Raw genomic sequence first — 27,046 nt, 5'->3', positions numbered from 1 at the left:
GCCACCAATTAAGGTTTCCGTCCACAAAATGAGCAATAGCATAAATGGCAGTCAGCTTTATGTTTCACCAGAAACCTCAGGAATTATTTTCATAGAAAATGAAATGCAGCATTGTCCTTGCCATGCTTTTTTTACGTGATCCGTTATAAACAATATTTTAATTGGAATCATTTATTCCAATTCTGTTATGTGCCATTGTATTTATTCTACTTTGTCTCAAATTTATAGGAAGGGTCTCAAAATGCAGTGGCAATTGTTTTTTAATGCTGTTTAGTTTAAACCGAAAGTAAGATTTAAAGGAAATCTCAGAAACTGTTACACAGTCTTGCTTACAGAGGCGCTCAATACTTTGCTCCTTGAGAACCACGCAACGCCTGTCGAAGACTCCATTGGACAGCAACTTTTACACCAGTCTCACTCTGAGCATGCCATTGGCTCGCAGACCTGCCATTCAAGATCGGTCACAAGTGGGCGTTACTTATGTTCTTTGACGTTAGTGTTTGATTGGTCAGCTGTTGCTTTTGGCGTCACTGCGCTGCCAGCTGATCGGGAGAAGCCGGCATGAGGGGAGTTGAAGCAGAGCCTCGGGACGCAGCGATGTTGTGGGCTAGATCGTGAAATTTACCTTGGAAGGTTTATGGTGTGTCGTGTTGAAGTTGAGCAGTGGCACTGTTCGTAATTCCTATAGCATCCCTTTGAATTGCTGAGCATGTTCGCATAAATTCTATCTTTTAGCTAAGTCAAGCATTAGCTTTGATGTCAGGAGGGATTTGGGGTTAAGGTGTGGCTTTCGGAAAAAGGCGATTTACATATGCCATACCAGTACTTTAATGATTTCTAAAGGTTGTTCATAGTTTTGGCTTGGATTTGATGCGCGTGTCATCGGTAGGATGGGATGAGATATTTAAATCCAGGAAGCGATAGATCACACAACGGAACATCTAACGTTAATCGCCCTGAAAATGTTAGAAATCGAATCCCGATGACGGGTTTAACGTTCGTTGTAACTTTTAGCAAGTCTGAGCACTTTGTAACCGAATTTAATCTGTTAAATTTCATTGGAAGAGATCGCGACGTGGTCTGGGAAAGCGCATAGTTCAGAGTTGAGCCGTAACGTTACAGGGCGTGAGCCGTTTTTTATTAGACAGTCTGTAGGACTATGAGGGAGGAACTCGTCGATCAAATTAATTATGTTAAACATATGTTAGATGATATCTGGAAGTGTCACCGGTTACAGTCAAAGACATGCGAGTCGATCCTGAAGACAGAAATCGAGCATTCTACCAGTTGAAGCAGGTAGGTGTTGAACATGGCTCATTCAGAAGTTTTCACTCAAAATGTGTTTGTCGAAAAACTGAAATGTTAAATGTTTAACGTGCTTTTAAGAGGCGACAATGCACTGAAATCGATTAAAATCTATTTATCAACTCGGGTAACGTTAGGTTTACAAAGTCAGACTGAAGTCGCTGAGAATTGACACTAGGCTACTGATATAACAGTGGGCGTTGCTCTACTTTTAGTTTAATATATCAGACTCGTTTCTTAATACTGACGTATGTTTGTGCAGAATATTTAGTAATTACTATTTTTTGCAAGATTTTCTTGCTGTGTTGTATTACACGTTGAAGCATTTTAACTATTCCCATGAAAAAAGGAAATGGGCCTTAAGCGTATATTAAAGCCTGATATACGAAGTATTTAGTCTGCGTCCCATGAAAAAGTATAAAAACAGCAACAGCAACAGGAGATTCGGATTTCGGAAAATCTCCACAAATCCAAATAAGTGCGTACTTGTAATTTACATGTGGATTATTTACTGAATGAACGCTCGTGAAGTGATCGGTATACATCGTCATTGATTCCTGTGAGGCGAGTGCATGGCAAATTCCACAAGACCCCACCCTGTACTTTGCGATGTATACGTGCTTTTTTCTCGCTCTTTTCCCCCTCTAGATTACTTGTCTCATTTTGATGTCCCGACCTCACTTTTCTCCTTTTTTACACGCAGTCTAACATCTGGAGAGAAGACCTCGGTATGTCATTGAATGGATTTCGTCTTTGATCTTCTTGCTGCTGAAGGTAAGTTATGAGAAGATTGCTTAGTGTGAGAAGGGCATGGCAATGTGTCAAAACTATAGGTTTTCAAACCCTGTTTATTTACCAATTAAGTCCAGCAGGCTGTTTAGCTGTTGTGAAATGTTCTTTTACATAATCGTTCAGGTCGTTACACATAAAATGACTAAGCAAACAATGTGCAGAATTCGTGTTTTTTTCCAAATCACTTCCATCATCACCAGATGAATGTCTGCTTTCTTTACTTGAATTTATGGATGGAATTATCTAAGGACTCAAGTGTTTACAAGCACGCTTAACTCGTGTTTATGCAACAATTTTTAATGGGTTTCATAACTCGCTCTTGTTCTAAGGAAAAATACATAATCTTAAACCATGGTTTACTATTTACTCCGTACCAACCTTAGTTTACAGTACATACCAGAATGCTAAAAACTGAGATTATATGTTAAAATCAATATTTCTTTAGTCATCCTTAATTTGTTTATTTTAAAAACTTGGCCTTTTATTGCAGATTTTAAAGAATAAGTTAGTAACTGTGTATTGTTAGGCCCTTTCCCCCTGGAGAGATGTTCATGTATTGACTTTAGGGTCCTCCTGATACAACAATTAAACAGTTGTCATACGAATGAATATAATCTAGATTCCTGCGTCATTTCCTAGTATAAAATGCATATGAACTAAATTAACGCATTTGATCCTTTTTTAATCAATAACTGTATTTTAAATGTAATACTTTTCTTAACTAGCTTAGGTAAGGTCTGGAATATGGAATCCTTACCATTTGTAAACCATTTTAAATACGATATCCCTTTTAGATATCGAGTAAACAGATATCGAGTTTATTATAGAAGTAGCAAAGTTTATGGAAAAAAAACAACTGTTCTTTTTCTGTTCTCTTGCCCAGGGTGATTTTGGATTTTTTAAGCCTAATGATTTTTTTGTTATGCAATGACTCGGATAAGAAAGACTATTATTTCCTGATGTATAAGTGCTTGTTTATCTAAATGCGTCTGTGAAATGTTTTGCCCTGTGATCGCATTGCCCAGCGTTCACTTCTAGGCAAGTTTATTCTTAATCTTAGCTAGGAATACCAATGCAGAAATCTAACAGTAGTGTCCGTATGTCTAGGCACTAAATGAAAAAAATCTGTAAGAGGGCTTTGATTACTTTTCTAGGTCTCTGCCGTTTAAGTGCTTCCTCAGTGTGGTTTCTGACATTTATCTGCGTTGTCTTTATGACGAGGCCTTTTTGAAACATTGAACTTTTCTAAATTCAAATTTGATTCTTTCTGTTTAATCTTGACCCCATAGAGTACCTAGACTTACGTATATGAGCAGTTAGAGGGATTTCGTAAGATCTGTGCGTTCAAACTGACACGGCCTGTAGAGTTGAGCTTTGTGTGCGTGGACCGAAGAGAAGAAACATGGCATGGAGACATTCTATAAAGCCACACCCTTAGTGTTACACGCCATTGCTGTTCTGCAAGGCCCTTTCACACTTTCTTTTCTCTTTACCGTTTGAGAAGGTTTGAGAGCGAATTTTCTCGATTTTATCCTACATTCCACTATCGCCTCTAACTGATGCAGCAGTCGTGCTGCACAGACTGTGAGTGGGTTTTTTTGCAGATGAAGCTCGGCTGTGACATTGATTTGCCTGTTTGGCAGGTGGCTGTAGTTGTGTTGAGTGTGGGAGGGAAGGATCTCAGAAGAAGGTCTGCTGTTGTCTCAAGGACAGTGGAGCTTCCCGTCTGTGCAGTCCTGTGGGACCAAATGCTGGCCGCTCTGGTCTCAGGAAGTGAGCCTGCAGAGCTTCTGTCCACATTTTTGTCTCTGTCCTAGAGCAGAGGAAGCCTTTTTCATAACAACGATGTCACTAACATTACTTATGATGTGGTCCAGTTACCCTTCTGCTTAGAATTGTGTCATTTTTATGACGACCGTATTCTAGCGATACCTTTCATTGTACTATTAAGCAGATGCTTCGGCATAGTAAGTTTGGTTGCCTTGTCTACCCTGATGGACCTATATAAGCTCCCTGTGATTAAATAGGCTGCAGGCATTGTGTTCCACACTGCCATGTAAGTGACCCACTTTGGGGTTTTGTGCTATTGTTCCTCATTGAACTTCTGTCCCCAATGCACAGGAAACATACAAGGCGATCGCACATACATTGAACCTATCTATCTTGAATTCTATCCAGGGAAACTGCTTGTTTAAAAACCTGTTAACTTCACTTGCCGACTAGCTCTAAGTCTCAGAGCAGCCGAGTTACAGTTCACATCAGCAGCACAGAGTGTGAGCTGGCCTAGCTCTGTGGGAGGGTGGAGTCAGTCCAGCACAGAGTATCTCAGACAGCATGGAGGGCCTCTGCAGACAGAATGGAATTTATACCATATGTACCAGGCATCCCAAGAATGCGTGGCGCACAGACTTAACCAACGGAAAGAACTGCAGAAAGCGCAATGGAAAGCGGTGAGCGAGAACAGAAATTTGTGTGTGAGAGAGAGAGGGATGAATCTGTCGAGCGCAATATTTTGGCTTTCGGTAAGTGGCGGTGATGAACCGCCACTTACACTTCACTGTGTAAATATAAATAGTTAAAATCGCAGTTTTGTGCTGAGCATTGCGTCACTTTTGATTGCGATATTGTATCCTGTTGCCAAATCACTTGCGCTTCATCAATGAGTAACTAAGCTTTGCTGGTCCTTTTGCATACCTTATCTAATAACATGCATACGTTTCTCACAGTTTTGACTGAACGCTTCTCTGGTGCTGAATAGAGATATTGCCATTCAATTTGATTTACCAGTAGCACACTATTAAAAGCATGACTGAATCGAGTCAAAGCTCTTGCTTCTTCTGCCGTGCTGGGAAAGGCAGCTGCCGCTCTGATCGTTGCTAACGTTGTGAGCTATGATTCAGATTGTGGGGTGGGGGGAACAGGCAATGCTCTGTGAGACTGAATTGTGTTGAAATGTGTGTTTGGCTTTGCCATATAGGCATAGTTTTACAAAACAATGCAAAAAAAACTGAAGCCTTGTTTTTAATCTTGGCCAGATGTTCTGCATTCTTTGGTGCTGCAATCGGCATTTCAGAAGAACATGCGAAGAAATGTGCCATTTTACCTTTGAGTTTTGAACTGCCTTTGTTTTCTCAAGGTGGTGGTTGTCATTTATTTATACCCTGTAGCGTATGGCAGCCATTGCAGTTCAGATGTGCACACATAGCATGTTTGTTATTTTATGAGTGTAATAGAAGTAGGTCTTAAAAAAGCATAGTTCATGCTGGTCAGCCGAGTCTCCATTAGCATGTGTGTGGATGCTTTTCATACTGTTAAAGGCTCTCTGTGACTTCCATGGGCCTCTGGAGCTCTCGTTTGAGATTTACCCTCTGCATATTAGCAGGAGATTACATGAATTCTTGAAATGGCTTCGCTGCTTCCGCGTTGCCCCACAGTCATTTCCATTGTATAACCCAGCTGGAATTTCCTCATATCAAATTGTTTTGCCTGCGTGTTTGCCTGTTTGTCAAGTGGCTGGAGGAAGTCTAGCAATGGTTCAGGGACGAAGCACATCTTTGATGTCAGAGACGCGAATTGGAGGCGGCCCTCATGTAAAACAGGAGCTAATAGTTTCCGAGACCTTAGGATACGCAGATTCCTAGTTCTGGAGAAGCATTGAATAGGTGGGGGGGCTGCTGGGATGCAAATGCAAATAAGTCAATGCCCTTTTCCTTCTCAGATGAATTCTGATGATTTTTCCGCATATCCTTCTACAGATCAGGCATTGGCTAGACTTTTAAGATTAAGCATTAGATTACCTTCCACAGAACCTTGACTTGTTTAGGGTGGCTGTGCTCTTTTGGATTGTGTTCACCCAGGCTATATATAGAAATTGGTGTGTCTTGACCTGTAAACACACACACTACCGTGCTCTCTTCATCATTTCTGGGTTGGCAAGACAAATTCCCCGGTGAAGTCTGGGAGAGGAGAAGGATGTATGTGTGACGTATGTGTACCGGACGAGCCCCTGTTAAGTCTTCCTGTTTACCACCTCTTCACAGACAAACCAACGTCATCAAAAAGCCCTTATGTACAGGTGCATTTATCTGTAGAATGGTTAATTCCCATCTCTTCCCCTTCCTGCATCTGAAGGTTTTCAGTCTTTTCATCTGTGCATTAGTGAATGGCATCTATTTCTCAGTGTCTGCACTTCTCCATTTTTTACTGCTGCCCGCCGGTTGACTCATGCCGTGATTCATGGAAAAATTACCAGAGCGGTCTCAGCATTTGAAGCATCGCTGTTGGAACACCGGCCCGTTCTGATTGCCTGGGCTTCACAACTATGTGTGATTAAGGAGGGAACAGAGAGGCAAGTGGACGTGATGCTCAATGCATATGTAAAGGGTGGCGAATAATGCACAAGCACAGTGTGACACTCGGCTCTGTGTATCTGTGCTGTCACATTAAACAAAATTTGGACAGTGGACTTCCGGACCAGATGTAAATTTCTGTGTTTGCTTCTTCAGCATGTCTCAAGATCGTGGCTTTACGTAGCAAACTGTCTCCCATAAAAAAAGCAGCACGATTGCATAGGTGCATTTGTTTTTTCTTAAAGCTTATAGTTTAAAGCTTGTGCAGCCACTGACTTCTAGTTGGAAAGGACTAGCCGTTTTTCTTCTCCCCCACATGCAGATGATCCATTTGCATGCTGTCATGTGGCATTTCATAACTAAAATGTATTATTTTATACCTCAGGGCTCAAGTGGTTTCCTTCCAGAGATTCTTATTGCATTCAACCAGTTTATGGTTCCAACCTCACATTTTTTCGCTGTAGCAGAAAGACAAGAGACTTTCCTGTGTTTCAACCGCTGGGTGTGGTTCTCTCTTTTCTCCTCTTATTTTCTTTACTGTACTCTCTCCAAGAGCTCCTGCTTGACAGGACAAGCATGACAGGAATGTAACATCTGCACCACCGACCTCTGACTAGTGGCGTGTGCCCCTTTAAAGCCGGTTTCTCCTAATAATCATTATCTCGGCTCAGAAATGACCTTGCGGGGCTTCCGGTTAGATAAATACGGAATTTAATTTTAATTAAAGATCCCTGCTCCACCCTCTCCATCAGTTGCTTCTCGATTACCGCTTAAGGGGATGACTGACGCATTGATCCGCAGCGCACTTCGGTGGCGATGTTGGATGTTTGTTACAGTCGTGTGGCAGCTGAAGGATCTGCCTATATGTGTGCTGCTCCTGTTTTGGGGAATGTAACAACACTCGCTTTGAAAATTTTGCTTCTGACCTCTTCCTATTGTCTTCCAGTTGTTAGACAAGCACCGTTCCTTGCCACTCAGCTTTAAATCCAGCGTCTGTGCCAATTAGATTGAAATGCACTTTCGTCTCTCATCTGCCACTCAAGCTGTTCGGTGTGTCCTGGTGACATTAGCAAGATGGCCCCTTGGACGCAACTCCTAGACAGCTGATGTTTCAGATGCAAGACTTTGAGTTTAATAAAGTACACTATAGATGAAAAGTAAAGGTGTCCTCACGTCTTGAACTGTCTCTGGGCTGTTAGTTAATCGGTTTATTTGAAATGGTTTACGGTGTGTGGACAATAGGTTGATGTGGAGGTAAAGCTGTAGGCTGGAAAACATGTTTTCCCTTTGCTCGTGGTCAGACTGAGTGCAATTGTTTGGGAAGGTTCCATGTCTTTACAATAAATCACTCTTTGGGAACACGGTGTTCTGCGCGATTTTCAGGCATTGTGTGTTTGTCAGTGAGTCAGAGTGTTTGAGACGGTGAGTGTTTAAACATGCTCCATTGTCTCCAACGATGACCACTTGGTACTGAAGACCGTGGCTCTCAGGAATCTTGACTGAAGACCGTGGCTCTCAGGAATCTTGACTGAAGACCGTGGCTCTCAGGAATCTTGACTGGGTGGGGACATTAAAGGGGGCACTTTGGGGCACTTTTGACTACCAGTATTTTTTCCTACTATGGTAGTCAGTGGGGGGCAAAATCTGTCTGGTTATAAGCATTCTTTCAAATATCTTCCTCTGTGTTCATCAAAACAAAGAAATGTATACAGATTTGGAACAACTCGAAGGTGTGTAAATGATGACAGAATTTTCATTTTTGGGTGAAAAAGGCCATTCGACGACCAGTGAAAATTATTTTATGCTTCGTTGAATGAAATGGTTTGGAGAGTGTCTGGCTTTTCCATAAATGCATGTTTGCACAGACAGCATTGTTTTGTCTGTGCCGCTCATTCAATGGGGTTAAATCCATGGGTGTCACTAGTAGAGCGCATATTAAAGTGTGATTCTAGACAGTGGTTTGTGGGTTTAAGTCTTGTAACCGAAGCCGTCAGTCCTCCCTGCTTGCAGTGTCCTGGACATAGAAGGATCTTATCTTCGCCTTCAGACAAAGGACAATTTCACCACCCGGGTGTCTGATAACAACACGCTCAAGACCCAGCAGAAGGGGGAAGCTGGTACCGAATGCGATTTCCGTCACTGAAAGCAAAGTAGATGCATTGACCGTCTGTTTCTCTGTCGGATGGCTAAATAAGTATGGGAAGATAACTCTTACTGTTTGGCAGGAGCTAATTTTTGCAAGTCATTGGTGTTAGCGTATGAATGATACTTTATATGAATTATACTTTGTTTTCCCCAGGTGTAAATATGCACTTTTATGTTTTACAAACGTGAAACGTTTTAACCTTATTCGATGGTGGGGGTAGCATGCACAAACCATGTGTGTGAGAAAGAGAGAGAAGAAGCAAAAGTTCAATGTTTGTGTTCCTGCGTAGGGAGTGTCAAGTCCAGATCCAGTTGGATTTACTTAGCGCACTGACCCCTTTTTTCATCGTTCAGCAGGGTCATTGGGTTCACAGAGGCATTATGCATCTAGCTCTCGCCTTTAAACCGCAGCAAATGTGCAGAGCTTTAGAGCCACCTTTAACGGCATGCAGATCAATGGGCGAGTCAGGCCTGGAGACTGGCTGTCTGTGAAAGAAGAGGAAATGAAACCATACTTCACGTACTTCCCTAAGAGAAGAATGAATAGCTTGATTTCTGGCTGTGCACAAGAGATTACTTATTGTGGTGACTCCTTGGGTTAAATGAATCAGACGCGTTCGAAACTAAACCTTAGGTCGATTGAATGAGGAGACTTTTAATGCTGTGCGAGTGGTATATAGTCTAGCTGCAGAACAGTGCTGGCATGATCAAAAGCTTTTGTCCTGCGTGCAGGCAGCGGATCTATCTGTACTCAATTAGAGGCAGGAGCTAGGCGGAGTGAATGAATGCTGAAGCAGTAGCAGGACTGCAATACCTCAGGGGTAGAGAACACATGACTAAACTGCTCTGTCTCTCTTGCCTGCATGGCTCTGCCGGTGAAAATGGGAAAGCTACTGTTTAAACTTTATCCTCTTTATCAGTCCAAATATCCTCTTTATCAGTCGCAGTGTTTTTCATTTTTCCACTCTGTCTGGTTTTAGCTTTACACTCTGTCTGCTTGTAAATTTGATAGGAATTATGTGCGATGATACATGAAATGTGCCATCGCTACAGTTGATTTGAACGTTTAGTTTCTGTTGTCCTATTGTACGTCTTTGCACACCTCACACAACTTTTTCTTTCTTTTTTACCCCTGCAGGTCCAACCACGCCCAATTCCTCCTGTGGAACAGACTCAGAGGAGCCTCTTGGCTGACCTGCAGCAGTTCTTCACTGGCAAGCTTTATGTCGTTGTGTACCAGCTAAAGCTGCCAGCTGAAGAACTGTTGTGGTTGGCTCTTTCCTGGCACATCCGGGGTGGCAATCCAGAGGTAAAGGCATTATGGGTTAAAGCCCGAATCCTTCCAGACAGATAAGGCCTTCTCAACCAATCCTGGATCAGATGGATTGCACTTTTTATTCTCTCCAGCAACCTTACCCCAAGCTCACGTTAGCCGTCTAAGCTTGGCTATTCGTTCTACTCGGGCATAAACAAAGAATACTGAGCGGGCTCCATGCTGACTCAGCCACATTCCTTGCCCGGTGTGGTCCCCTTGCCCTTATTTGGGTGTGGAGCAGGCAGGGAGTGGCATTCTGAACTGAATAAGGTGGCCATCTTGCATTGCTGCCGGAGCACAAGGCGCTTGTCTAGTCTGATGTGTTGCTGAAAAAAAACACTAAGTTTGAACAACAATTCAAACAACAGTTGAGTGTTCTTATAGACGTTTCAATGTATTCTGGAGGCTTGCCCAGGCTTTGACGTGTTTGAGTCTCAAAGTTCCTCCGGGGAATGACTAATGAAAGCCTGCAGTGCGTATGTAACTTCCTTTTCCCTTTTGAGGCTTTTCTGTGGCATAAATATGATTTTCGGTTTGTTTGAACAAAGTGTACGAATCTGACCTTGGTCAGACTTGGTGTACGCACATACAGGCCTCCATATATACACACCCTCTTCACATCACTCGACCCTAGGCAAGCCGTAAACTCTGGCCGAAAACAGGATATGAAAACATATGAAAACTTCTAAATCCTCCCAGCCAGATGAAAACGATAGAATATTCTTGCAGTTTAGCAGAACCAGATGCTTTGTGCCGGAAACATGGTCCGCCTTTTTCTCCCTCCATCAGGAATTCATCTAATTCTCTTTTTTGTTCGAACTTAGATAAGATGTTAAACACATGTAACTTACGTATGGCTCTGACCTCCACACAAGGGCTTCTTCAGGTCATCGCAGAAGATTGTCTACCTGATCCGCTCTAGTCTAATGTCAATCTCCCCACAAGTGCATTAAAAGATTGTTGAGGGTCGTCGTCTCAGCTCCTCTTAAGCTTAGCCAGTCTGTATGGAAGGTGCACTTAGGCCATAGATGTTATTTTATTATCAGAACCTTGCACTCCAACCCCTTCCCATGCTTTTCTGCTTCTCATGCAGGACACAGATCTCCGTGTTTATCAAAATGTGATGAACGATGTAATTCTGCTCAAACAAAAAATAAAGTGGCATTGGGGAAATCTGAATCCTGTATTTTATTTGATATGTATTTTGGGTCTAAATTATCTACAAATGTATAATAATTAAACACGTTTGTGTTCTTTTACTGTGTCATATTCGAAAAGGTCATGTTCTGAACTTATTCCCCACCTCTTAGTGCAGTGATCTTAATTAAATTCACCAGCAGTTGTAAACAAAATATTTAACACAGCTCTTTCGACTATCGAGATATTAAATTATTTTCAGCAAATTCAATGGCATTCTTTAAATGTACATGCTATCAATTCGATACAGGTCACAGATCCATTTTTGTTGAAGCTTGATCGTATAATTTGCAGCAGGCACCCCTCAAGTGCATTAAAGTACCCAAATGGCAAAGGTCAGGATACCTCATAGTAAATGCAACCGGGTGAACCATGCCTTAGATCTCCAGCCAGTGATCAGCAGCCTTCAATCAACATTTAACACTTTAGATAATTTGCAAACCCGAACAGGGGAGCTGAAATTATGCATGCAGTTAAGGTTCCGCAGTCAGTCGTGTTTGCTGTTCACTTCAACTTTTTATTTGTTGTTTAAATGCATTGTATGCATGCATCTGGAATTAAATGTTGGAATATTAGCATAAACAGAAATTTCAAAGTCATTGTCACAGCATGTTTCGCACGCCTCGTTCCACTCTCTTTCGCACAAAATCTGTCTGTTTGGATGCAATGGTGAGCCACATGGACCGCTTGGACGGTGAGAGCGTGCAGCCCCAGACATGGTGCGAAGGGGTTTTTCAATCATCTAAATTTCCCCTCTACAGGGTTAAAGCTGCTTAATCAGATTATCTTGAGTTCCAAGCAAGTAGGAGATCATTCACCTAACGAAACATCCATGTTGCAACACTGTTCCAGCATCCCACAATCCTGCCTGACCTTTGCCCGTGGGCTCGTGGCATGCCAGTGCCTTTTTCACCAGGTCAATGTACCATAGTCTACCTGTTGCACAGTGGGTATCATGTAACCGGACTGAATAGCAAGCAGCATGTGTGTAATGCGGTACTGCACAATGTCCCGAAGAGACGTGCGACTGCTTGTTGTTCGAGAAGGAACACTTGTATTGAAACGAGCAGAAAGAAAATCATAAAAAAGGAACATTCGAAAGGTTACTGTGATTATGGTCACGATGATATGGCAAAGCTGCTTAGCAAATATAATTTCAGGAATGAGTCACATGAATGTACTACAGTATGTAATGTGATTTTAAATGCTTATTTTTTAACTCCCAAACTGACACGTATTTGTACACTAGTCTTGCATAATAATGTACAGATCTTGTTGCAAACATAAGCTAAGTGCCAAAATTTCACATGCAGTGCTGGTTGCTGCAGGCAGTGTGAATATGGTCTGATGCATTTACAGTGAACACCGATCTATGAGTACTTCAACACAATACAGTATGTATCAGCACTTAAACTTAAAGGAACAGTTCACCACAAAATAAAAATTCTGTCATCATTTACTCACCTTCAAGTTGTTCCAAATCTGTATACATTTCTTTGTTATGATGAACACCGAGAAACATATTTGGAAGAATAGTTGTAACCAAACAGTTCTTGGCCACCATGGACTACCATAGTGGGAAAAATTGCTTTATAAATTTCTTTGCGTTCTGTTGAACACAAAAGAAGATATTTTGAAGAATGTAGGGAAACAGTTCTGGGTGACTTTTGACTACCATTGTCATTTTTTCAACTATAGTACTATGGTACTATGGTTTTACTCAAGGGTGAGTAAATGATGACAGATTTTTTGGGGGGCGGTGAACTGTCCCTTTTTTTAATATCAGAAACAAACGCCCATTTCACCAGGTCTATTTCCTAGCCTTGTAACTATAGCCGCTCCCTTCAGCCTGGTGAATTCATTAGATGCTGCTGGAAAATCCCATATGTAGGGTGTCTGTGGTCCTGATGACTCCGAGCATATGTACACCCACTAATGTATGAGTAACTAGCGTCCTGGTTAAATGAAGCAGTGTGATGCATGTGGCACATCCAGAGATAGACATGGAATATAGGAAAATTGGTGTATAGGTTAAATGGGTGTATTTCAAAGGTGGTAGATGGACAGGCGCTGAGATTTGGACTAGTAAGAGGTCCAAGCAAAATAGTGTAAAAACATTCTAGAGGGACACTGTCAATGTGGAAATTGGAGGTCGGGCAGAATGATTTTTTTCTCATTCATGTGCCATCACGGTATCTTCACGCTTAATCCCAGCAGTGATATAATCGCAGGACCTGTCCACCAGATGATTCCCATCTCTGCTTAAACTCCGGTTATATAATTCCATGGAAAGTCTGACCAGGGAACTGCCGGAGCTAGACAATTTCATTAAAGGGACACGATGCCTCCTTTTATTCCCTCCTTCACTGGCAAGTCGCTCTGTTTTCACTGTCTAAGCAACTGCTAGAAAGCTTAAAAACCTTATATTTCCTTAAATGAAGACACTAATTACAGCTACCATTTTATCTTATTATTTGGTTACCGTGGTTACGCCGGGGTTAGTGTCAGTCAGGGCCAGTTTAATCTCACACAACCAGACCTTTGACTACACAACAACAAGGTCTGGACATTGCAGTTTGCCTTCCTAGAGGTTGTCTGACCGATATGTAAAGCAACTAACCACAGTCTGTTTTTTACATGCTGTTAGGTATGAAGATGTACCGTAATACCATAATAGCATCCAAAATGATGACTGTAATGGGTACACTTGATTCCATGATTTTAAAAACATGAACTCTGGTCGAAAATATTTTTGCTGATGCTTTTTTGTCATTTTTTTGTCACACAATTGTTTAACTTTGTCATGGATACTCGCACAAACACGCATAAGTAAATGTAAAGTAATCCAGTCCAGAGAGGTTTGAAGACAGTATGTAGATCCTGGTTCATTGTGAGGAGTATAGTGTGTGAACAGGGTGACATGGCAACAGCAGGATGGCATGAAGCCTAGTGCTATTGTTTAATGAAAGAACAGCGCTGTTTCCCACACTGACCCGCTGTTGCTCTCAGTTGTTTTGTCTTGACAGGGATTCAAATTATCTGTTTTGTTTGCAGGGAGATAAATAAACTTTGATAAGAGAGAAATCAGGCATCCCAGGAACCTGAGTTAAAGGGATAGTTCACCCAAAAATGAAATATGTGTCATCAGTTACTCTCCCTCATAGCATTTCAAAACTGTAGGACTAACTTTGTTCTGCAGAACACAAAAGAAGATATTTTGAAGAATGTCGGTAACCGAACATCGACGGTACCAATTAACTTCCATTGTATGGACACATAACCAATGCAAGTGAATGGGAACCGCCGTTACATTCTTCAAAATATCTTCTTTTGTGTTCTGCAGAAGAAAGAAAGTCATACAGATTTGAAATGACAAGAGGGTGAGTAAATGATGACAGAATTTTTATTGTTAGGTGAACTAAACCTTTAAGAACAAAGAGGACATACACTAACATAGCATACTTGAAGAAATTGTCAATAGCCTTTTGCAAACACGGGTTGGACTCTATAATCAAAATAGACGACAAAGATTTTAACACAAGTTCCCTCAAACTCTCTCACACTCTCACTGTCTTTCTTATGGCTAATTGACCCATTTTTCAACAGTGGAGGGTGTGTTGGCTTCAGAGGAGGTCAGTGAGTACATTTGGGTGGGTCTGATGAAACGTTTTGGTATAAACTGGGGTCTTACTGTATGACGATTCATGTCACGAAGAGTTAAAGTGATAGTTCACACAATTTTGTTACCATTAACTCACCCTCTCGTCGTTTCAAACCTATATGACTTTCTTCCACAGAACACAAAAGAAGATATTCACTTGCATTGGTTTTGTTTTCATACAAAACTGGCTGTTTGGCTACCAACATTTTTTAAAATATCTTCTTTTTTGTTCTGCGGAAGAAAGTCAGTCATGCAGGTTTGGAATGAAATGAGGGTGCATGAGTAAATGATGAGTAAATTTGAATTTTTGGGTGAACTATCACTTTAAGGGGCATTATCATATCTAACCCCCGTGGTGTAGTGGAAAAATAATTATGTTAGGGAAAAGGAGAAACAATCCTTCTGAGAAACTGTCCACTAATCCCTGCCTTAACCCTGGATGGACCAAATGAACAAGGATTTATGCCACACCCCCACATGCTTAAGCAGCCATGAGGTTTAATTTTAATATGGCATCATCATAGGTGTGATGGATAAAACATCATCCACCTATTCCCGTCTCCTGTTCATCCTAAAGTGGAAGTCATGTGTTTTACGCCAACTGCAAAGTCACATGGTGCACATTCCTCAGTAACACTGCTACATAAACACTGAAGATGTTGTGTTTTTCCACAACTTCCCCGCTGCCTGGATTCTGGAGAGTGAACTGTTTAGTGGACCTTTTGCTTTGGCTCTCTGCATGGAGGAATGTGATAATGCATCCCAGCTTTAGCTTAGCCCTGGTCTCTGGTCTCGAAACACGTGTCTGGCTCTGACTTGGGTCCACACGGTTCCCCCCAGAGACCAGCGGGACCCTAGCACACCACACGCTGCGTGCTCCCCTGAGACAGCGGTACAGTTTAACAGCTGCGTATCTGAAAGCTCTGTCCATGCGACCAAATGTCAAAAGGCCTGGATGAGCAAAGCGTGTCTTTGAGGTGGAGTTTATAATTGAATTTTTGAGAAATGTCTCGGTGGTTTTGTGTTCATACATGGAAGTCAATAGGGCACAATGTTGTTTGGTTACCAACATTCTTTGAAATATCTTCTTTTGTGTTCTGTAAAAGAAAGTCAAACAGGTTTGAAATGACATGCGGGTAAATGTGTTGCCTAAGTGCATAAAATGCTACACTTCACAGTAAATCACTGTTAGCTTTGTTGGCAGTACACAGTAAAGTGACCTGTTTGTCTGTTAAGTAATGCCATGCTTAGACAGTATTATTACCAGAATCTTTCGTGATAAGGCTTTGGATTGGGAAGCACTCTTGCTGTCTGTCAGAGATCTGCCGTTGAAGACTCTGAAGTCCAAAGAGGTTAAAGAGCATTTAGGGTTCAGGTCTGGGCTACGTGCCATCCCAGAATATCCCGATCAGCTGGTCTCCCTGAGTGACGGAGCTTATAGAATAGCTCGTCCCACGTGATGCTGGGAAGGTGGCTGTGTCAGCAAGCGCTCAGTGTGTGAGCGTTCACTCATGTGCCCTTTGTACTGCCTGCTATGTGCAGTGGTATATATCTAAAGGTCGAGGGGAGGTACGTGAGGCTCCAGCGGGGAGATTATTGGACACTTGTTGCCCTGGATCCCAAAGGCCAGCACGACACTGTCAAATCTGATTTAATTATCCTGACAGGAGTAGTAGCTTGTGGCGTTATATCTGGGACAGAATACTGTCACATTTTGACGTGAAATCATAAATAAGATTATATTAGTATCTTGCTTCTAGCCAACAATGAAATCTCTAGAATGTCAACATTTTGCTTAAATTTGCTTTGATACCAAAGTATGTTCAAAATGAATGCAAACTAGGGGTCACAACATGGCGGTATTGACCGTGATATTATGGCGGTAATAACCGTGATATTAAACGCATAATTATGTATAATATTAACACAATATTTATATGATAATATTGTGGATTATTTACCACCCATTTCAAATTTTGCCCCAAGAGTCACAATGAAACTCTTTCTCCGCCTCCCTACAACTGTATTTATTGATCAAAACAGACAAAACACAAATAAACAAAATAAATCAAGAGTTCATTTGCAAAATCATATAAAAATTCTTTAGAAAAAAAACAAAAATCATGTTTTTTATTGTATATTCCAATTAATATCAAGCCAACTGTATAAGGGTTGTTTTGATTGATAAATAAAAAATACAGCATAACACATCAAAAATACAACTAACACATCAAAAACATAACATAATAAAAAACATTATTTTTAAAAAATTGATAATTGGGAGACTCTTGGCCCCTCAAAAAATATCCAGCTGACAATCAAAATAGTTAAAAATGACTTTATTAAATACGTACTAAATAATAATAATTTTTATTATCTATTAAATAATAATTTGTCAATTTAATCACAGAAAAATGAGAAAATAATGCATGCAGTGAACTTTGATGATATATCTGCCCACCAGAATATGTAATTGCTTCCCCTCCAGTCGAGCCGGCCTAGTACCGGCCCTGATTTGACACATTTATTTATTAAGAAACAAAAACATTTCAACACATATTGTGGTAATATCTTTATAAATCAATCTTTTTGCCACAAGAATTGTGTTGTGAAAATCAAATATTGTGACAGCCGTAATGCACAGGTTCCTCATATTATCTTATCTATGATTTTCATATTTGCTAGCATCTCTATTTTATGGTTTATATTTATTTATTCATAAATTTATGAGACAAACATGATATTTACTTTAAGTAAACCGCAAACAACTGAGAACTCCATGAAGCAGGATAAATCCCCCTGTCATATCAACTGTTGCCCACAGTTTTTGTACATATTTAAAGTAACTTTTTATTAGATGACAGAATACAGAGACATTCAGAAGTAAAATCACAAATCAGGTTTGTGGTCCAGTAACGTTGCAACTGTGGGTCAGTTCAGTTAAACTCTGTCCCCTCAACTCGATCAAATTCTCAATTTTCAGACTATCACCGCACATCATGAAATCTGTCAGTTATCCGTCAGTTACTCACTGACTGGAACACACACCTTTGGGTTGCGGTTTATTTCTAGAATGTCCTAGAACACACTGTTTGATTGTACAGGTGTGTCTGCTTTGCAGGCCCAGGCAGCTCTTCTCTGCTTCACTTTATCCAAACAGACACCCTCCTGCTGGAGCATACAGGTATTACACATACTCTCACTTCATTGCAGATGTTTATTATTAGTGGGAATGAGTCAGTTGTATTGATCTAAGAATAACAGAGCAATATACAGTCTAAGGTCTCATAATTCCTAGCCCTCTCAGTCTTGTTGCAGAATCATAATGCTCCAGCCCTGTCTAAACATTTTAAGGTTGGGTCCAATACATGCCGTGCAAAAGGATGTCCGCACGTGTTGGCCAGTGACTCAGTGGGGGTGGAGAACATGTCATGTCCAATGTAAAGCAACACTGACGCAGGTTCACTAAACCACGGGTTATTGAAGCAAGTCTTTGCTCCTCGCACGTGTCCTGCTGCCTGAAAGCAGAACACAGGACTTGTGAAAAGCCATAGAAACAAGCTCCTGAAGAGGACCGACTGTCTCGGAAACCACTTCCTCTCCCCGTACAGGAAGTGTCCGACAGTTTCATGTAGCATCAGATTAGCACATTATGAAGAGGCTGGGAGAGAGGAACAGCTAGACTGCATGACGCACACACACACACGGATACACATGTAGGACACATCAAGTTGGCTTAACGCTGACAAACCAGTGACACAAGCACCTGTCTACACCTGTCATAAGCTTTCTCATCTTTCATGAATACCAGATCGCAGCTTAATTCTGCACCCAGCAGTGAGTGTCACATTACATGAGCAGATCATTGATGCTTTTCATTATTCAGGTTTTCATTGTAGCATCATTTCGATGATGCACACGGCGCTCTCCAGGCAGGCACACACGAGCGGCGCAGCACGCGTGGGTGAACTGACGCAGTCTCCATGACTCACTCTGACACCAAACCTCACTTACAGCATCATTACTCTTCTTTTGCGTTCGTGGCAGGTGAGGAATCACCATCCATAGTTCAGCCAAAAATAAGATTCTGTCCTCATTTATTACTTCATATTGTTCAAAGGTTGTATATGAGTCTTTCATCTGTGGAACACAAAAGAAGATATTTTGAGAAATGTCTCAGTGGTTTTGTGTCCATGCAGTTGAAGTCAATGGGGTCCAATTTGGTTTGGTTATCAACATTCTTCCGAATATCTTCTTTTGTGTTTTGCAGAAAAAAGTCACACAGGTTTGGAATGACGTGAGGGTGAGTAAACAATGAAAATGAAAAAAATATATATATTTTTTGGATGAACAAAAGAGGTAGAGCACCAGCATGTAAAACACTTACATCTGCTTCACTGCACTGCATTACATTTTAAACTGACACTTAATTGCATTTTTAATTCACTGGGGTATACTGAAATCACAACACAAATGACATCTATTTCAGGAAAATAAAAAAGGCACAATACTTTTATGATTGACTGGGGCCTGTACCCATGGTAACATGCTGATAGATTTACTTTCTGAAGCCTTTGAAGAAGATATTTCATCTGTGAAGTGTTTAAAATGAACCTCAGACATACCTAGTAACACAGATTTACTACTGTCAGAACAAAATAATGGGAAAGTCTTGAATATTATTAGCAACAGTTTGCATTTATTTAGCACATTAAATTGACTTAATATACTGTACATGATATATGATTTACAGTATATATGTCACCCAGTCTATGAAATCCAGGCTCATAATCTAATTTTGCGATGACGAGAATCAAAGTTTGATTTCAATCATTGACATGAACTTAGTAAACATTAAACATTATCAAGGCTAAATTTCAATGTTCTTTAAATTATGTAGGATGATTTTATGTTTGCACTGACTGGGTCACATATTAAACACCAGGCTATATTAAATGGATAATTCTCATGTAAAATGAAAATTCTTTCATTATTTACATGCCCGGCCTCTTGTCATTTCAAACCTGTATGACTTTCTTTCTTCTGCAGAACACAAAATGTTGGTAACATAAAACGGTTGGTCCCATTGGGTTTGTATCCATACAATAGAAGTCAATGGGGACGGTTTTCGGTTACCGACATTTTTCAAAATATCTTTTTTTGGTGTTTTGCAGTTTAAAATGACAACAGGGTGAGTAAATGATGACAGATTTTCATTTCGAAGAAGAACAATTCCTTTAAACTTCATTCTGATATAGATCAGATCTGAAACCAGTGTCATTTTGCTTCTGAAAAAATTCTATAGAGCCAAATAAAGACCTCACAGCGCACACCGTGTCCAGCAGAGGGCGATACATAGTCTTAAATAGACTTTAGTTGACTGCCACTTCTTCTACAACATTGTGCAACACAGTATCAACCACATGATGTCAGGAATGCACACTAAAGTACATTCTGTTATTTTCAGAGGAAATGCAGGACACTCTTTTATACAACGCATTATAACAGCATAGAAAGTGGGACAGCTGTGGCCATTACATTTTAGAAGGTTCAAAAACGTGTTACTTTTCTAATATTGCAGCGTCTAATTGGAGTTCAGATATGCCATTGGCCAGCACACAATGTTCTGACATGGCTTGTAAAAACTATAATTGCATTTAATTGAGTGGCTCTCTTGTGTAATCCAGAGCAATCCTAAAAAGCCATAAAGCAGACGGGTCGCTCCAAGCTTTCTTCTCTGCTGGAGCTCAAGCAAAGGCAATGCTTGAATACACCCCTAGAGATCCAGCTGCTTGCCACATGTGTGTGATAGGGTTACTGAGTCCATTAGCCAGCTCTATACTATTAGCATGCTTGTGAACTACCGTGAGATGGAACATATAAAGGAACATTTGCTTCTTTCACCAATACTTTCCAGAAGCTTCGAGAGCCTCTTCTGGCTGAAGATGGATGTAGTGTGAAAATGCTGAGGAAAGCCCTTCTGTGGATGAGAATGACATGAGAGGGTGGGGCTGAGCCTAATCCTGTTATTCCAGCCTTCTTAATCCAGAAGAGCTAGTCAGATTTTACAGCTTTTTCACCACCTGCTGTGACAACGAACACTCTAACATAAACTTCTCATACACGTATACATCTGCAAAAGCAAACATACACTGGACATCATGGAGGACAGCATGATGCTAGGGGTTGAAGGGATCAGGAAGACCATCTTGCATGGAGGGACGGATAAAATGCCCAGATTTATCACAGGAACTAAGGTACATCTGATGCTCATATGGTACCTACAGTGAGAGACGTTTCTATGCAAAAAGTTCTGTTGAGACGAGTAAAGTAGTTCACTGCCAATAAAAAACGGTTAAAATTTAAGGATAACTTTGATGCATTATTCATAAGATGACCCATTCTTATCTGTTTCAGTGTAAATGCAAAAGACTGTTGAGTGTAAATTCAAACCTGTATAGTAGAGAATGCTTTTGTTTTCCACATAAATCATGGATGTAGAATACAAGGGCTTTTAAAAGATATGAAGGATTTTAAATGTTGAAGGACTGTTTTAGTAATGTCTGTTTTTGTAAAAGAGTAAATACAACCCAAAGTAAACTAGTCCAGAAGAATGGGTTAAAGGTCTATGGGTTAAAGTATTCTTCTGCATTCATCACAGGTGACCTTCCATTTCCGAACCCAGCTCTGCAATGATGAGCACACAGTCAAAGATGACAGTAAGAAGGTAGGTACACCTATGGAAGTGGTCATCGGGAACATGTTTAAACTAGATGTCTGGGAAATTCTGCTGACGTCCATGCGCATTGGGGAGGTGGCCAAGTTCTGGTGTGATGTCATGGTAAGAATTGCAATCCTCTATGAACACTATTGATTGGAGGGAATGAACTAGGTGGAATAAAAGGTTAATTAAAGGGGTCATATGGCGCGAACACGTGTTTTTCTGTGTCTTTGGTGTATTATAAGTTGCCCATGCATGTATTAGACATGTAAAATTGCAAAAATGAAAGTGTCGGAACAAAAGATGCATTCTATCTAAAAGCGAATGCTCACCCAGACCTGCCCGAAACACCTTGTGTAACCACACCCCCACAAATCTGCATCAGTTTGTGGTATGATTTGACTAAGACCACCCAAATGAATATGCAAGTAAGGTGGGCGTACCTGTCAGTAAAATTGCTTTGGAACCTGATGTTCAAAATGTGGTAAGTGGCGTTACATTTCTGTCACACGCTCACATCACTACGCACTGGTTAACTGGCCAATCATAGCACACCTCACATTTCAGAGTGATGAGCTTTGTAAAAAATCTGCGCGTTTCAGAGAGGCGGGGCAAAGAGGAGATACACACATGCACGGTATGTGGAAAATACAGCGTTTTTGAACCTTAAATCGTGTATACACATTGCATTACATCTAAAACAAACGAAAATATTTGTTTTAGCCGTGTCATATCACCCCTTTAAATAAGCAGGTGGAATAAAAGTATTGGTATAATGTGGCCTGTATAGGCAATTTCAGTCCACTGTCTTTTGAATTTAAATAGAAACAAACCTCAGGAGTGACATATGGTCATCATTAATGCACAAGACTAATAGAATACCAAGACAAATGAAAGTTGTGAAAAAATCAGGCTTATTCCATCATTTATTCATTCTTAAACTGATCCTAATATACAGTACATGTAAAAACATGTATTGTGTTGTCTAAACATATAAACTTGTTTCCTTTGCAATATTCAAGATCTGCAAACATCCTTTTGGTTATTTTGACCAGTTTGTCCCATTTCAATTATCTGCAAATAAATGCTCAAAATAATTATTTTACTTAAACACACAAAACTAGTAGTGTACAGCACATATATTTACAAATAAGTATACTGAAGACTGAAATAATTTAAATAATTTCAAGCTGTGGGAAAAAAGGCATAATGATAACTGACCAATAAAATAACTGAGGTTTTAAAGCCGCTGCTTATTTGTTTTTAAATAATGTGTCAAGCATTAAACGTGTTAAGCATTGAATCATAAAACTTCTTAAACCTTTAAAGGCAAAGTATATTTCTGCCTCACCAAATACTGTCCCTCAAAAATAATGCAAAAATGAAACAATATGCACAGTTTCATGCTCTGAATCGGTCAAAAAGGACTATACAAAAAATATGTTAATTAAAAAAGAAATGTTTTCTGACATTGAATAAATGTTGCTGTGATAACTTGGTCAGGCTGCTAAAACAAACAGAGTAATGTTTTGATGTGTTTAAGTAGGTTGTGGGAAATCAACCTGAAAATACCTGATAACACAACCAAAATCACAAACAAAAGCACATCAGGCATTTTCATATGCAGGCCTCATGACACTCATAAAAAAACTCGTGTCAAAGCTAAAGTAAACAGATAACCATTTGCCCAGAGTAAATACTTCCAGAGACCCCATGGCTGGCACTTATGTCAGTGACCTTCATGGTTATCTACAGGCCGGAGGCTTTGGAAAAGCTAGTGAGTTACCGAGTGAAGGCTGTCTTAAGTGTTTACAAAATGATGGGATTAATCCAAGTTTGTTTAACATTGCATTCATCATTATTTACTACTGCCATCCAGATGTACCATCTGAAATAGATTACTGTGGCTAACAGCCTGGAGAATCATAGGAACGCCAAACATTTATGGACACTTTAGACCCACACATACTTTAGATAAATTTGAGAACAGTTGAAATTGTGCCATCATTTTTAACTTTCGTGCGAAAAGGATTTATTCCCATTTTTTAATGTTTATCCTTTATGGCCGATAAGCACACAGGGTTGTATCCCATAGTGGCAAAGAGTCTGCGGCGCATTGCAGATGGGAAGGATCCAGTGGACTGGCATATTCATACCTGCGGCATGGCCAATATGTTTGCATATCACAGTTTGGGCTATGAAGATCTGGATGAACTTCAGAAGGAACCACAGCCTCTCTACTTAGTAATGGAACTTCTAAAGGTCTGAAGCAGCTATCAGATGTCTTGAGACTTACACAATATATTTGGATTAACTTAGAAATGTGTGGACATTTGCATGTATGCTCTTTGATGTATAGTTTCTCATTTTTATACAACTTATGACAACAGACAGTTGGCCTGTGGCTCTTCAAGTTGCAGTTCCACAACACTGTAACAGTACACACAATTGACCACTAGGTTGCGCTAGGGGGTTATTTTTCAAAATCTTTAGACAAACGTTTTGAGAAGCACTGAGGGACCTTTATGTGGAAATAAATACATTATTGAAATCACTTTAAAACATTATTTTCTCCACAATAAGAATAAGTCTGTGTATGTGTGTGTGTGGTGCAGGTACAACAGCCCAGTGAATATGACAGAGAGTCATGGGCTCTGAATGATGAAGAGCGACTTAAGGCAGTACCTGTGCTTCACGGTCAAGGGAACAAGCTTTTCAAACAGGGCCGTTTCGAGGATGCCACAATGAAATATAAGGAAGCCATCGTGTGCATCAAGAACGTGCAGTCAAAGGTAAGATATAGAACCCTGTACCTGACTGTTAATGAATTACTACAAAACCAAAATCATTTTCTACTTTTAAACATAAATATTATCTGAAAAGTATAAAAAAGAATTGATCAAGGATTTATAAAAAAGTAAAAAAAAAAATCTCAGGAGAAGGCATGGGAAGCTCCCTGGCTTAAACTGGAGAAGATGGCCAACACACTCACTTTAAACTACTGCCAGTGTCTGCTGCGCATGGAGGAGTACTATGAGGTCATCGAACAAACATCTGACATCATCAACCAACACCCCGGTGTGTACATTAGTACTGTATGCCAGATCATTTTTGTCTATTCTTTTATAACCAAAACATGCAAGATCATCAACATCACACAATTAATGTCATCAATAGTTCTACACATCAAATAAATCAAAGAGTTAAATGCTCGAATTCACATAGTGTTCAAAAAGAGGTTGTGTTAACTAATTTAATTGAATGTTTTTAAAGCATTGATGAAAGCATTCTCTGTTTTCTGTAGGGACAATGAAAGCCTTCTATCTGCGTGGTAAAGCGCACATGGAAGTGTGGAATGAAGCAGAAGCAAGAGCTGATTTCACGAGAGTGCTGGATCTGGATCCGGGAATGAAAAAGACGGTCAAGAAAGAGCTATCAGTTCTCAAAATGCGTATGGACTTAAAAAACGAGGAGGACAGATTGACGTACAAGGGGATGTTCACAAAACTATCAGAAGCACAAGAGACGCAAGAGCTTCCAGACCAAGAGATTCTGGAGCAACCATTTCCAGAACAAGACGGAACACCTCTGGAAGAACCATATGAAGAACAAACCAATCTAGAACAAGCAGGTTTATTGCAAACAACTCCAGCAAAAATGCTTTTGGAAACTTCAGAGCAAATGGATTCAGCACGACCAGCTGACATGACTCCAGAAAATGTGATTCCAGAAGAAACTAGCTGAGAACAAGCTACCACAGAAGAAAGAAATGCTGTAGACATGATTCTGGAGCAATCGACTTCTGAACAAACATCTCCAGAGAAAATTAGTCCAGAACAAGCAGCGCAAGAACCAATGTCTTCAGAACAAATGACTCTAAATTAAAGTATTTAAAACATATTTTGGATTTCTTTCTCTAGAAAAAAACGAGGCTTTAGGATACGAACCCATTTAAACCCTGATGACCTTATTTATTTAATGCTATCTATTATAATGTAAGATTTAAAGGATTGTCATTGTAGTCTTGCCAAATCATCCAATAAAAACAGTATTTCTTCAAACGACACGAAGAGATAGCAAATAGTAATTATTCCTTTGTTTTATTTCACAAATGTGAGCGTAGTGGTTATATTAAGGACAAGTCTTTATTAGAAAGACTGGCTGATGGAAAGATACATAAATCCACCATTTCTTGTGGACATCATAGGCATTAAAGTGTTTTTATGTTGCATAGTCATGTACATTTACATTTATTAATTTGGCAGACGCTTTTATTCAAAGCGACTTACAAGTAGGAGAGCATATAAACATTTGGTCCACACGCTAAACAGTACCATTAGTTTACAAGGCCATGCTACTAGGAGGATTAAAGCTGGAGTAAGCAAAGGAGAGAATGAACAAAAAGATTTTTTTTTGACAGACAGACAGACACTTGGTTAGTCAAATAAATGCGGAACAGGTTTTGAGCTGTTTTTTTGAAACTTGTGAAGGATGCTGCAGTTCGGATGGAGGCTGGTAGTTCATTCCACCAAAGAGGAACCGAATAAGTAAAACAAACAAACAAAGTCTTGATAGTGCTACAGTCACACAGTTTCTCTTCTTGGATCTAAAATAGTTTTCTGATAGTTGACTCAGCATATTAAACTGGGAAAATATTTTTAAATCTAAAAAGATTACACACATTTTCACTCTTCAGAGTGCTGAAAACACAAACACACGGCATGTGTGTGTTATCAGGGCAGAATGAATAACGCTGTGGGCTTTTGAAATCTTGCAATGAGATCTGTTGAGAAACACAAGAGAGCCCCAGACCGGATCAATGCCATTGCATCATATGATATTGCTTTAAGAGGATTCCCCTGTGATACCATGCACATCTTGCCAACACATTCACATACTCCCTGTGTATCCAGGATTAAATAAGATGAAAACTAAATGGATAAATCAGCATCATCCACAACAAGCAACATCCACTAGTTAACCTATAAGTCAGTCTGTCAATTAAGATGTTTGTATGGTAAGAATATGAGAGTGTACAGTATGTGACACAACATATGCTATTTGTCTCTGCAGGGACGTTGTAATGAAAATGAAAAATGTATTTAAAAAACAAAACACCCTCATCACATGAATGGCTTTTTGCTGTTAAAAAATGCTTTTTCATACAATTCAAATAAATAATGATGAAGTATCATAAACCTAGACTGCTGTGATAGTCTGAATTAAGCATGTCATACATTTTTGACGCATAACCTTTAGATACACATTAACTTTATCAAAAGATGTTCTGCCAGGCGAGCTACGAAGAAAAAACTTTTTCAACTAAAATCATGTTCTTTGTTTTATATGGTATTTCCATAATTCAGTATTTCGAGTGAAATCATCTATAACCTATATAGCCTATCTAATATACCCTTAAATATGCTATATTTTCATATGTCATGATATATGTAAAGAGTTTAATGGCTCACAGAGATACAGGGAGGTGTTGCAGCATCCTCTGGGGAAGAACAGTGTCGGTGTTGTATGAGAAGTCCTGCAGGACCAGTGCACCCCTGCCG

General features: G+C 40.1%; 1 protein-coding gene across 4 annotated transcripts; it reads left to right on the top strand.

The window, feature by feature from the left end:
• The first annotated feature begins 558 nt into the window (after positions 1-558).
• On the top strand, positions 559-26,809 carry aipl1 (aryl hydrocarbon receptor interacting protein-like 1). Of its 4 annotated transcripts, none has more exons than XM_057351922.1 (10): positions 559-1,296; positions 2,009-2,079; positions 17,886-17,948; positions 18,072-18,811; positions 20,682-21,021; positions 21,426-21,605; positions 23,559-23,747; positions 24,101-24,277; positions 24,422-24,563; positions 24,790-26,809. In XM_057351922.1, the coding sequence occupies exons 5-10, from the start codon at positions 20,926-20,928 to the stop codon at positions 25,227-25,229; spliced, it is 1,224 nt and encodes a 407-aa protein (XP_057207905.1). In that variant the 5' UTR covers positions 559-1,296; positions 2,009-2,079; positions 17,886-17,948; positions 18,072-18,811; positions 20,682-20,925; the 3' UTR covers positions 25,230-26,809. The 4 variants fall into 4 exon arrangements, with proteins under 4 accessions (XP_057207905.1, XP_057207907.1, XP_057207906.1 ...); XM_057351924.1 differs by having other exon boundaries at positions 17,886-18,601; positions 18,697-18,811; XM_057351923.1 differs by having other exon boundaries at positions 17,869-18,811.
• The last annotated feature ends 237 nt before the right edge of the window (positions 26,810-27,046 follow it).

Source organism: Triplophysa rosa, linkage group LG14 (assembly GCF_024868665.1).
Source record: "Triplophysa rosa linkage group LG14, Trosa_1v2, whole genome shotgun sequence".
In the NCBI taxonomy this organism is placed as follows: domain Eukaryota; kingdom Metazoa; phylum Chordata; class Actinopteri; order Cypriniformes; family Nemacheilidae; genus Triplophysa; species Triplophysa rosa.
The sequence above is the reverse complement of the archived record's forward strand: the minus strand, read 5'-3'. Positions and strand labels throughout refer to the sequence as shown.